The following is a 12,425-nucleotide window of genomic DNA, read 5'->3' as shown; positions in this document are numbered from 1 at the left end:
TCAGCATCTCTGCTATATGGTGAATGGTAACTTTCCTTTTCATAATATTGAAGCAAAGAATTATTGTTACTTGTCAAGAACAGAAAATCAGCAGCACACAATTCATTGATGATGCAGCAGTAGTAGCCGAGAATGAACAGGAATTGAGTTTTTTGGTAACTGTAATGGGATAAGTACTAGCTGTAGGTTAAGAAATGTAGGTAAAGAAGACTACATGTTGGAGCCGGGAAAGACAAACTTGACAGGTACATGCAATGCGTATAAGCAAGAACAAAACCTTAAGGTCTTTTATAAGGAATATCCAGCAGCTCATGGCCAAGAATGAAAAAAATCATGCCTATTTTTGAATTTACTAAAATGAGTCTGAAATCTGTGAAGAAATTTGAGAAAAACTACAATCAGAATCTAAAAAATTTACTATTACTTAGCAAGCAAGCAGATATACTCACAATCCGTTATTATTATGGGTTAACATTAGCAGGAGGGGGATCTTAGTTTAACTGCAATTCATATTTGTATAGGGAAAATCACTGCCCTGTTTAGTGACTGGCAAGTATGAAACTAACAGCATTTAAAATAGCAACTTCTCAGTTAATATCATGCAGTTCTTCTGTTACTACACACCAGTGATTCTGAAGGAACTATGATGAAATATTTGATGACATTGTGATAACCCAGGTTGCACCATGTCAAAGAAATAAGATGAATATTTGATCAAATTTCTTTGCCAAAGAAATCCGACAGTCTAATACCAACCTTAGTGTCGTATGCCAGAAATTTGATAAAACTGTGATAGTATGTACAAGTGGTAAAAATCAAGGCCCTGAAAGGAGTATTGATACTAATGATGAGAAATAATTGCATAAGAGACAAAAAAATACAGGCCAGGACGGTCTTCAGGGCACAGAGCAGATGAGGGCTCAACTACAGTGAGAGGCAACTCCCCCACATATGATCCCTCTGCCAACACAGGGGTAAGACAGTTAGGGAATAAAAAAATCCTCCTAACTGGAGGGAGACAAGATCTGTAACAGTGAAGGGGAAAAGACTGAAAACATAATGAACACCAGTAGGACAAGCAACAGTAAAACAAGATGAGAGAAATGATCACATCGGAAGGTGGGTATGCACAGTTGACAGCAGAGATGTCCCCCTCCCCCAGCCCCTCCTAGCTCAGCATGTGGCAGGAAGTGACCCTGTGACAACATTCCCACACCCGTCCCTGTATAGTCAAAGGGTTCAAGATGGGAACAGAATCCACTCTCTCAGAGGAAGCATTAAAAACTTATTTAACTGTCCTTTCATAAGCAGATAGTGTAAAGGATACATAATCTTTAAGGTACTGCCTTCATTGGAGTGTTAAGCAGCACACACACACACACACACACACACACACACACACACACACACACACTAGACCAAGAAACAAAAGCCATTGGATCTGGGCAAATGTTTGTTGCCAATGCATTTGTGTTTGGCCTCTCATCCTCACCAGAGTAAGGGGTTGTGAAAAAGTAATTTGACCATGTGTAAGCACAGTTGGCTCCGATAACTTGTCAACAGTGCTTCCATTTTGTTATCATTTTAAAGTAGCATTCTAATTACAATTTTACTGGCAGATGTTATGAGAGAAGAGGAGGGTTTAGCAGTTGTCACATTTGCAACATTTATTTTACTACAACGATCTGGTCATTAGGAAAAGAAGAAACAATGCTGATCCATGACTTCTCTCAAAGAGTAGGAACAGTGTGGAGGGACAAAATTGACTGACCTTAAAGCCGACTTCGAATATGGACTATTTCATATTTTTTTCTGAACGAAAGCTACAGATAGCAAATTGTTATTGAATTGTGTACACCTTAAGTTTCCTACGATGACACCTCTTTTAGGGGAGCTGTACCTGCACCAGAAAAATTAATGGGCACTCTCATTTTTGTTTGTTTCCCTTTGCCACACACAGCAAAAAAAAGTCAATAAAAATTACAAATCTTTTTCACATTGTGGAGATTACTTTATAGCAGCTCACTTATTTCCCTGCAGGAGTTTAACCTTTTCAGTTTGTTTTTATAATCCCAGATCTTAGGGTCCCATAAACATTCGTGTTCATGTCAAAACTATCAGCTTTAATGCTGTCGATATTCCACAATGTACTCCAGTATTTTTAAACACAATTAATACACACCAATCAGACATAAAAAAACACTAACAAACCAATGAACATTCAACCTGGTGGCCATACTAGCAGAGAGGTCCCACAGTCAACCCACTACCAAAGCTCTGATGTTACCGCCGGCAATCGGGATTGCAACCAAGACCAGCAGTCACTTTGTTGGCTCCGATTTGCTGCCTGTACACATTGAACAAATCTCAATGACAAAGTGGATGGTTGCCGTCCACTGGCCTAGTGTGTATGCACCTTTATCTGAGGGTGCACTCCCAATGCAGTAATATAAGGTGCAGCACAAGAATGTCTAACTGTATCAAAGAGTAATTAAAGAAAGAGCAAAAAGAGGTGATCAGGACGGCTGGTGGAGGAGGTAGGGTTGATCAGCCCCCCACCCCAGGCACAACATACAGCAGACACTCCATTGCCAACCAGTTTAACCTGAACCCAAAAACAGTTTAAAAATGTTAGATTTGAGAATAGAAAGAACTTTCTGAGGGGCAAAGAAAGAGTTAAATTGTCCATATATTGTGTCTTATCATCAGAGGCAAACAATTCAGAGGCCATTCTTTTATGTTTGGAGCCGCCATTCTTTTATGTTTGGAGCCAGAGGGGGAGATCAGTCCACTAGGATCTGAGCTACTGTCTGTACCGACGAATTTAATCTGGGAGGAATGGGAGGAGAATAGGGGGTAGGGGGCAGAGGCAATAGCTCACTAGACTCTCCATCTCTGCACCAGAGAAGCCACAGCCAGGATCATCAAAGCATATGTTAGGTGATTAGTCAGCTATTTAGCCAAACGCTAGCCAGTTCCTTCTCCAGGATATCCACATGAGACCTAGAGAAAGACAGCTCAGCAGGTAGTACAACTGTCAGAGACAAGGTCGTGAACATCAAATATCTTAGGGTGAAAAGAGTAACAACAATATTAGCTCAAAGACTGCTCATTGCATTATAGCAAATTAAAATGAGGTCAAGGGAAGCCTGTTTAATAGAACTTAGAACTCTGTTAATACCTATCAACTTTGTTGTAAAAATACTTCATGTTCCCAGCAGTCAATGTTACTCCTGACTGTTGGGAGATAGCCTGCCCTACCAATGGATTTAGGACATCAGTGTGAATGATAGCAGCACTCTGATGCTCTTGAAAAACTGAGAAGAACAGAGCCAAAAGGCCGTGGGGGCAACTGAAATGTTAAGTGTTTGAAACAGATTGGTCCTAATTTGTTCTAGGGCAAGCGCCAGAGGGTCAAAATCCACAGTATGAAAAAGGAGTTAAATAGGTCACACAATTAGCAAACTGTCGTATGGTGAATGCGTAAGTGAGCAAGAGCTGATACTGTTGGAATTGAAGAGATAAGATCTGCCTATGGGACTAATATGAAAAGTACCTGGAAACATACACTTACTCCATGCTGATATACTGGGTCCAATAATTTCAAAGCTGAAAGAACACTGAGCTGTAAACCTGGCAAACATAGTCCAGGTGGGATCAGACCAAGGCCCAGTAAATATTGGAGTGTTGTAATCACCACCCCACAAGGTGCAGGCAAAACAGTACCTGTGTTTGTTTCACCTTTGTGATTTCCCTTTCGAAAGGTATCCATTCCTCTTCAACTAAACTGTCCACTGCGGTATTCAGTACTGCAGTATTTACACCCTTAGAGAATTTCAAATTAATCTCATCATTGCTCAGTGCTTCGGTATTCCTCTTCTTTCCACAAAGATTCTCCAGGGCAATTCTCTTAAACTTCACTCTACTCTTCATCATCATTAAATTGTGCTGTGCCTGGGCACGGTAAACTAAGTTTTGGAGAATGGTGACCAATGAAACTGATTTCTTGGACAGCAACTTAGATTGTGGAACAGAAGGCGAGCGAGTAGCCCTGGGACTTGCAGTTTGAGGTTCCTCCAGCCATTGGCTGGTGTTCGGTTCCTCCAGCCACTGGTGGGTGTTGGGTCTGTGGTCTGTAGATTTCTAGCTAGAGGGAGCCCTGTCATCAGTGGACGACAGAGGGGGATGCTGCTTTTACAGACAGGTGCAGGGAGAGAATGGAGGGACACAGCACTCAATAGCCTGGCCAGAGTAGTGGCATAACTGATATAATTCGGACATAATATACACAATGATACTTTTTCTGAGCTACAAAACACTAGTTGCTACTGAAGACCTCAGGTTCCTGAATTTTGTATTTCTTAATTAATGTACTACACTTTATTATTACACTCACTGCTGTATTTGAAGTGTAACTTGTTCAATAGCACCGTAGATTATTGCTTTACACTCTACTAGAGTAGCTGGTAATCATGGTGCAAACATGGTTCTGTGCCATTTGTTGTCATTTGGGGAGAGAGGTTTGATTATGGGTCGCACTTAGAGGGTGTGCGCATGAAGGCCGGTGAGGCAAGACGGCAGGGAGTGAGTGGTCAGCGGCAGATCACTCTACGTGGACCTGTCAGTTTCAAGCGGCTGGCAGTTACGAGACGCCACAAAGGTTTATCCAGTTCCAGCACACAGCTTTAAGACAATGCTTTATCCAAGTTTGCATTGATTACATGCAAGCACAGATTAGTACAACAAAGTATGATGCACCAAGTGAAAGAGGAGTTTGATATGAATTAGTCAAGATTTTGAAACGAGTTATATGAATTTTACATCAAAAGATATTAAACGAACAAATCTGCAACATGTGCAATTTACTGAATAATTTATAACTTTTGAACCAATGCAGATACAGAGCAGTGCGAGTGCTTATTTTAAAGGTCTCATCGAAATGCAATGACTGACATACTTGTATAATTTGCAGCATTAATATTTCACTGGTAAAACACCAATTTCATTAACTGGTTGCTAATAATGAATTAAAACTGCAAGGTAGTGTATGATATGGGTGTCATTATACACATTTCACCACGATTAGTTTTCAATACTTGTAATTATTATGATATGTTGTCTTTGTTTATTAATAATTTTTTCATAGTTTTGCCCGTATTTGTTTATTCTTTGTATATATGTAAATTCTGATCAGTGTATCAAAAAGAGTGCTTCAAATATGTATGGAAACTGTGCCTTAAAAAGAACTGTGATATTACTTTGCGGCACAAGTGGACAAAAGCTATTTGCGCACTCTGCAAAGATAATTGCAAAACATTAAAACATTAATTCTGGGTGAACTATTGCACCTACAAATTTGTGTAATGTATGTTTCTTGATGAGAATCTGAGTGCGCATGTAATGGTGCAAACAGAATTAAGACTGTTCTTCTATGTAAAAGTTATGCAATGAAGTGGTCAATGGAAAGCAGTTACTTAATACAGCTTCGAGAATTTCAGATTGAGAGTATTTAAGCGTACCTGATACAGAGCTCCAAAAGATTTCTGTGCACCTTTGCTGATGCTGGACTTGTGTTATCAATGTGACACTTTGGTGATAATTTTGTGGCTCCAGAAGTGTTTTACTTCACCGAATTCCGCATGTGTGCGCAAGTGGAAGATAAAATTTTTCATGAAGAATCCGGATTTAGGACATTTTCAGTGTGGAACACAGTAGGAACTTGTGTTTTTTCATGTGTTGTGTCTTTTGGTGACTGTTTTTGGAAGCAAATGGGACTTTGCTGCAAAAATCATAGCTATGGGATTGTTTCCATTTGAATGCCACCACACTAAGCAGCTGAAGCAGCTGTTGGCCTGTTTATTTCTGATCATTCCAAACTGTGTTTTGGGAGGCCAATGGGACTTGGTTTCTGATCGATTTGCTGAATATCAATCAATGTCCTTCAGCCTTCAACAACTTTTAATAAAGTTTATTGCGTGTTTAGTATCGCTACTGGGGGCTCGAGCAATAATTAAAATGGCACCTAACTGTTTGGAAGATAGCACCAGTGAACTGTATTTAGTTATGAACAAAATGTGTGAATTTTAAGGAACTTAACACATGCATTCAATTCGTCGTTTGACTTCAGTCTCCTAAACTGTACCCTGTTTAACATCAGGCCCAATGAATGTTGAGGCCATTCAATTGGTTCATCTAGACCAATAAATTTATCTGGAAAGGGGTCATTGAGGAAATCTCAGATGTTGGTGAGACAGTGCAGTGGGGTTACCAAACTGGAGTAAATGGATGCTGTATTCTTGGTTAGCCTTGTCAATCAGTGGAATTAAAAAGTGATCCAACGTATCTAAATACACATTCTGGCCTGAGCTGCAGGAGTTGGTGGTCATGTGAGTGTGTGTGGCATGCTTGCCTGTGTGTATGAATGGTGTGTGTTTCTCTTTTGCTGATGAAGGTTGTGGCTGAAAGCTTTGTGCAAGTTCTTTTCATTTGTGCCTATATGCAACATAACATGTCTTCTCTACAGTATGTAGAGTCTCTATGTTTTCCTTTTCCTTATGTCGAGAACAGTAGGCATTTGCTTTACTTCCATACATTAGTCACTCTAATCCTGTAACTGACTATGTCCTACCTATTCATGGAATGTATGGCCAGATTATATAATTTTATTTATTGACTGGTAATATGTTGTTTAAACTTTTCTGTGGGAGACATACCACAAAGTATGTAAAGCCCTCTAGTGTAAGTTCTTATGATCGGTGCACACCAACATAACATCCCGGTGGCCGACCCAACAGAGGGCGCTGATCATTGATCAGTCTTTTTTCAGCTGTCATATAGACATTTATCTTTATAGGTAATTTATAGGCTGCTAGATGCAATGCATTACGTATATCAATTTTTGACCATAAATTCACCATAATAAAAGGGTTGGACCTATTATCATCATATATTTATGTTTAATAATTTTATATGGCTAATTGTATTCATCTTTTACTGCATCACACTTTGTTTCTACGATAGTTATCAATATTTAAAAGTCTGCTACATGTATTTTACCTAATGTGTTTTTATCAGATTATGTTTTTTGCATAAATGATGATTACATCTAAGCTCACAGTAGCAACATCTAGGTAGGGTGTAGGCAAACAGATTTTTGGTAGCTACTGTACTTCAGTAGCAAGTAGCAATAATGACTCTGGATAATGTGGCCTATTCTACAACTTATTTTAGAACTATGTGACAATGCTGCGCTGACTATATTTATATGTTTTGACGATGCCATTATGGCCTTATCACTTTAGGGCATGGTTAAAAAAGGTACGTTTTACCGTATTTTATCTGTACATTTCCCTGGTTGTATGATAGTATATTGTGATATGTATTGCCGTATTGTATTTTATTGTATTGAAAGGCACACTGCTCACTAGGTGCATATATTTGTATATTGTTGATCTGAGGATGGTAATTACGGACTGAAACTGGTCATCATCAAAAGAATTGATATTGTGATCAAAGACTGGAATAAAAAACATTTTCCTACCTTGTTAAGTCACTACTCTGTTGATTGCATTCCCTTGGGAAAAGAAAGTGCTGTAAATTATGTTCTTGCTCAATGCGCAAAAGGTGGTAACTTTTGGGCTATCATGAAGCTGTTCCCAGGTTTGTTGTGCATTTTCATTGCCCCAAATCCTACACATGTGTAATTAACTTTAGCACTTAAGTGAAAAGTTGGCTCATCACTAAAGATGTTTCCAATGAAACCTTTATCTTCATTCAATCATCCAATGTAACATTCCCCGCAAAAGCCTTTCCATGCAATCCTATAAGTGTCTTTCAGCTCTTGCAGCACTGTTAATTTGTACAGTTTGAGACGCAAATGTCTTTTTAACACACAGCAGCCACATGTGGGACACCCAGTGTATGAGAAACGCGGCAAGTTGATTTCGTAAGTTGGTTAACAACGTTCTAACTCACTTGCTCTACAATTACGTGACCATATTGAAGACTTCTTTTTTTTTATGGCTTATCGAGCAATCAATCAGTTTCAATAAAACACTACCTTAATGGTAGTCCTATTGGGGTGATCTTTAGTGTACTGGGTGCAAAAACTATATTGCATAGTTGTCATAGCCTTCGATTTCTCAAACCAAAGCATGTAGCAAGCACAATCTGATCAGTGAAGGCAGCCATCTTTGCTACAATCACCACTAGCATTTGTAACAACGTGATTCGTACTAGTGTACGGTGTCCATCACAACTTTATCTACTTTCCTACAAAACTGTTTCAAGACTATAGTTGAATGTTGGGTAAAGTCATTTTAAAAATGCCCTGTAATTTTGTTTTAGGACAACCTATTACTGACTATATTTTAATATAATTTTTCATATTAACAAATACCAAAGAGCTTGTCACATTGTCAAATTATGTGTGCAAATCTAGATAAGCAGCAGTGTTATCAACCATGTAAAATGATCCAAAGAATGTATGAAACCAAATTCTATAGGTATGAACTACAATAAAAGCCTACTGCTGTCACAGGAAATTTTCATTTTGAATTTAAAATGGAGCAAAATGCTAATGCTTTGATAACTGAAGTACAGTAACAAAAGATTGAAATAACAACTTACACCAATCTGGCGTCCAGCTTTGAAGTCTATTCTTTTCTTTTCTTCCTCTTTCAATGCAGCTTCCTTCTTTTCCTTCAGTTTACGTTTCTTCCAAGTGGTAAAAGTTTGTAAAGTTATTTTCGTTAAAGGTGCACCAAGTGCTGCTCTCTCTCGCTCTATCAGATCTTCTAATGAAATCTCATCTTTTTTGTCTTCTTTCTTTTTATCTTTCTTCAATACGAAACCTGGTGGCAGTGCATGCCTATAAATGCAGCCTGTGCCATTTGGACACTGCCAAAACCATCCGTATTTGCTCTTCTCCAGGGCATCTATGAAGTACTTACATATCTGCAAGAGGAATTAAATGTGCAACATGAACACTAGCACAAATATAGACAACTAAGAAACTATGCAAAACTGTCCAGCAAGATAAACAGGGAGTTGAACCCTAAATGATAATTCACTCAATTCCACAGGTGTACACAGATCTCATCCCTCAACTTGAAGTCTTAATTTCCTCATCAAATAACATCTGCCAACATTCTAATTCCTTTAATAGTTATAGCTTTAAAAACTTAAAAAGGGAAGAAAAAGTAGTATCACAATATTTTGACCCCCCCTCCCCCCCAGCAATCACAACATAACTATGACACAGTAATTTAAAAGCACTGATAACTAAGAATACTAGAGTGCCACGTACAATAGTTGTATTATATGCAACCAAGCAAGAATGATTATTCTACCATTAGTGTGGTTCGCATTTTTCAAGGTCTTCTTTGTGCTAGTCTGGTTCTGTTACATGAAAATAATAAGTTGCATGTAATTTGAGCACCAAACAAAAATGAGAAGCCACATCCCTAGGTCCATAATTTGGTGGTGGCAGGATGGGGTGCAAATATAACTCATTTATTTTTACCTAAACACTGAAGTAGCTGATTAACCAATTACTTTCAGCTAAATAAAATTTTTTACTGTATTAAGTTTAATAATTCAATCTAAAACTGTACATCTCAGAGGCAAAAATGATGAGAAAATTAAAATCTCTTTTACAAAACCAAAGTCTTTGATAACTTCTCTTTTTTATACCTAAAAGCTTATGATGATACTCAGATAAAATGTGAAGCAGATACTACTTCTGTTTGTCATCTTTTACAAATAATTTATTGGAGCCCACAATGGGCTTGATGCCTCTTTCTGACTTATTGTTTACAAATTCTAGTTCATTGGTGTGGAATGTTGACCAAATCTTCATTCTCATTCCACTGCGAAGTATATGCTTTAAGAAACTCATCACTCACGTCAAATCTGGTGGAAAATGTCTTGTTTTATCAGAAATAATAATGCACCCATTTCATTGATTTTTTGTACAGCTACACAAGCTACATAAAGGTTGACAACACCTAGACAGCCACACCATCAACCACCATCACTCTTCTACAAACTGAGCTTGGCCAGCCTCCTTAACATCCCCTAGCCTTCAATACTGCCTCCACTCCAATGATAACACATAATCCCTAGAACCATTCACAATAGTAAAGTGTTCTCAACTTCTAATCTAAAGCACTCTCCTTTCCTGAATTATCTGTATCATCCTTACTCAATCCCAAAACTGTACCAAAAGTAACGCTGACATTGAACCTTGTCTTGAACAGCTCCGACAATGATCCTAACTTGATCCATTACCACTACACCTCAAAATCATTCCTTCCAAGAATTCCTCACATCCAACACTGATTCACAACCATTCTTCAGGTCCCTAAAACATGACGCTACCCTGTGCTCTGCAGAACTCCAGGCTCTTTGTTATCTAAACACTGGTGACTCCATCATCATCATCATCATCATCATCATCCCAGGGGACTAGGGATCTACCACTGACATACTTGACCGACCAATGGGGCTACATAGGTGGAGATCTATGCCAGCTGTCTGGCACCTCTACATAGCATCTGCCATCAAGATCCCATCCCTGTGATTAAAACTGTAGTCCCTACTTTTTACCCCAGGTTCCTCACAAGGACTAAAGCCTCAGTCCATTAGGACTAACACTCAATCCATAGAACTTACCCAACCCAAACCACACCCACCCCACTTTTTAACTTCTTCTGCAGATCCACAAACACAATTACCCTGGCCACCCCGCTGTTGCTAGCTTCAAAAGTATATCTGCTTTAGTTGATCAACACCTGCAACCCATAGTAGAAGGACTTTCCTCCTACATTAAAGACACCAACCATTTCTTAAATCGCCTGAAACCTGTGACAGTCCCAATCCCACCAAACACCTTGACTGTCACCATTGATGCCACTTCCCTCTATACCAATATCCCTGATGTACACGATCGTCTGCTGCTGAACATTTTCTCAGTCACAGGCCACCCAATTCTAAACCTATAATGTCCTTTCTGCTCATCTTAATCAACTTTACACAAAGGTGGTTTGAAAAGTTCTCGGAATCACCACGAGAGGTCAGCACTAGCACAACGAGCTGTTCACGCGATATTCACTGGACTGTTGCTGTAAACATGTGCCATGTCAGTGCTCTTGGAAGAGAGCTGTGGTGGTGACGTGGCTGTTATTTCTCCCACATAGTGATTTGTGAAGATGGGGAAGGCAGCGAAAATAATAATAATAATAATAATAATAATAATAATAATAATAATAATAATAATATCGAGATTTGAGCAGTAAGTTCTTTGTAAAGAAAGGTATAAAAAAAAGGACATTCATGCTGATTTCCAGAATACACTGGAGGACTCTGCTACTTCATATTCAACTGTTGCCAAGAGGACAAATGAATAAATTTGGTTAGGAGAGCTTAGATGATGATCTGGGCAGAGGTCGGCGAAGATGTGTCACTACTCCAGAAATCATTACAAAAGTGCGAAAAATGATCATGGAGGATCACCAACTGAAAGCGCATGACATTGCTCATGCATGCCAGGTGTTATCTGAAAGCGTGTATCACATTTTAACTGAAGAATTAGGGGAAAAATCAGCAAGATGGGTGCCATGACTTCTGATGCCGGATCAAAAACACACGAGAAGGGACGGAGCGGAACAATGTTTGGTCTATTTTATCAGAAATGGACAGGATTTTTTGTGCCGGTTTGGGACCACAGATGAAACTTGGGTGCACTACTATACCCCAGAGACAAAACAGTCAAAAGACAATTCCTTTGGCAGGAAAGGCCATGACATCAGTGTTCTGGGATGCGAAGAGGATTCTGTTTGTAGTTTATCTCCCCACTGGGCAAACAATTACTGGAGAATACTATGCTGACCTCCTGGACAAACTGCAACAAAAGATACGCAAAAAAAGGCCAGGTTTAGCAAGGAAGAGTCATCTTCCGTCAAGCCAATGCGCACCTGCACAAGTGCTGTTGACATGGCAAAATTACATGAACTAAGGTATGAATTGTTGCCACACCCACCTTATTCACCTGATATAGCTCCACCAGACTTCTATCTCTTCCGAAAACTGGAAATTTTTCTTGGTGGATGAAGATTCACTTCAAGTGAAGAATTGATAGCCAGAGTTGACAACTATTTTGCAGGCCTGGAGGAAACTCATTTTTGAGATGGGATCAAGGTACTGGTACATCGTTGAACTAAGTGCATTAATCTACAAGGAGACTACATTGAAAAATAAAGTTTCAGTGATGTAAGCACTTTTTTTCAATTCCATTCTGAGAACATTTCAAACCACCCTCGTACTTACCTATAACTACTTTATCTTTTAGGGACAGACAGACAGACAGATCAGCGGCACAGCCATGGGAACCCAGATGGCTCCTTCCTATGCCAAGATCTTTTCAT

General features: G+C 39.1%; 1 protein-coding gene across 1 annotated transcript in view; it reads right to left on the bottom strand.

The window, feature by feature from the left end:
* LOC126175065 (zinc finger CCCH domain-containing protein 15 homolog) overlaps positions 1-12,425 on the bottom strand; it is a 46,464-nt gene that overhangs the window by 15,736 nt on the left and 18,303 nt on the right. Inside the window, exon 4 of the mRNA XM_049921588.1 lies at positions 8,629-8,955. Coding sequence (XP_049777545.1) covers positions 8,629-8,955 — 327 coding nt within the window. The remainder of the gene's footprint in view (positions 1-8,628; positions 8,956-12,425) is intronic.

The sequence above is a fragment of the Schistocerca cancellata genome, chromosome 3 (genome assembly GCF_023864275.1).
Source record: "Schistocerca cancellata isolate TAMUIC-IGC-003103 chromosome 3, iqSchCanc2.1, whole genome shotgun sequence".
NCBI classification, from domain to species: Eukaryota; Metazoa; Arthropoda; class Insecta; order Orthoptera; family Acrididae; genus Schistocerca; species Schistocerca cancellata.
The sequence above is the reverse complement of the archived record's forward strand: the minus strand, read 5'-3'. Positions and strand labels throughout refer to the sequence as shown.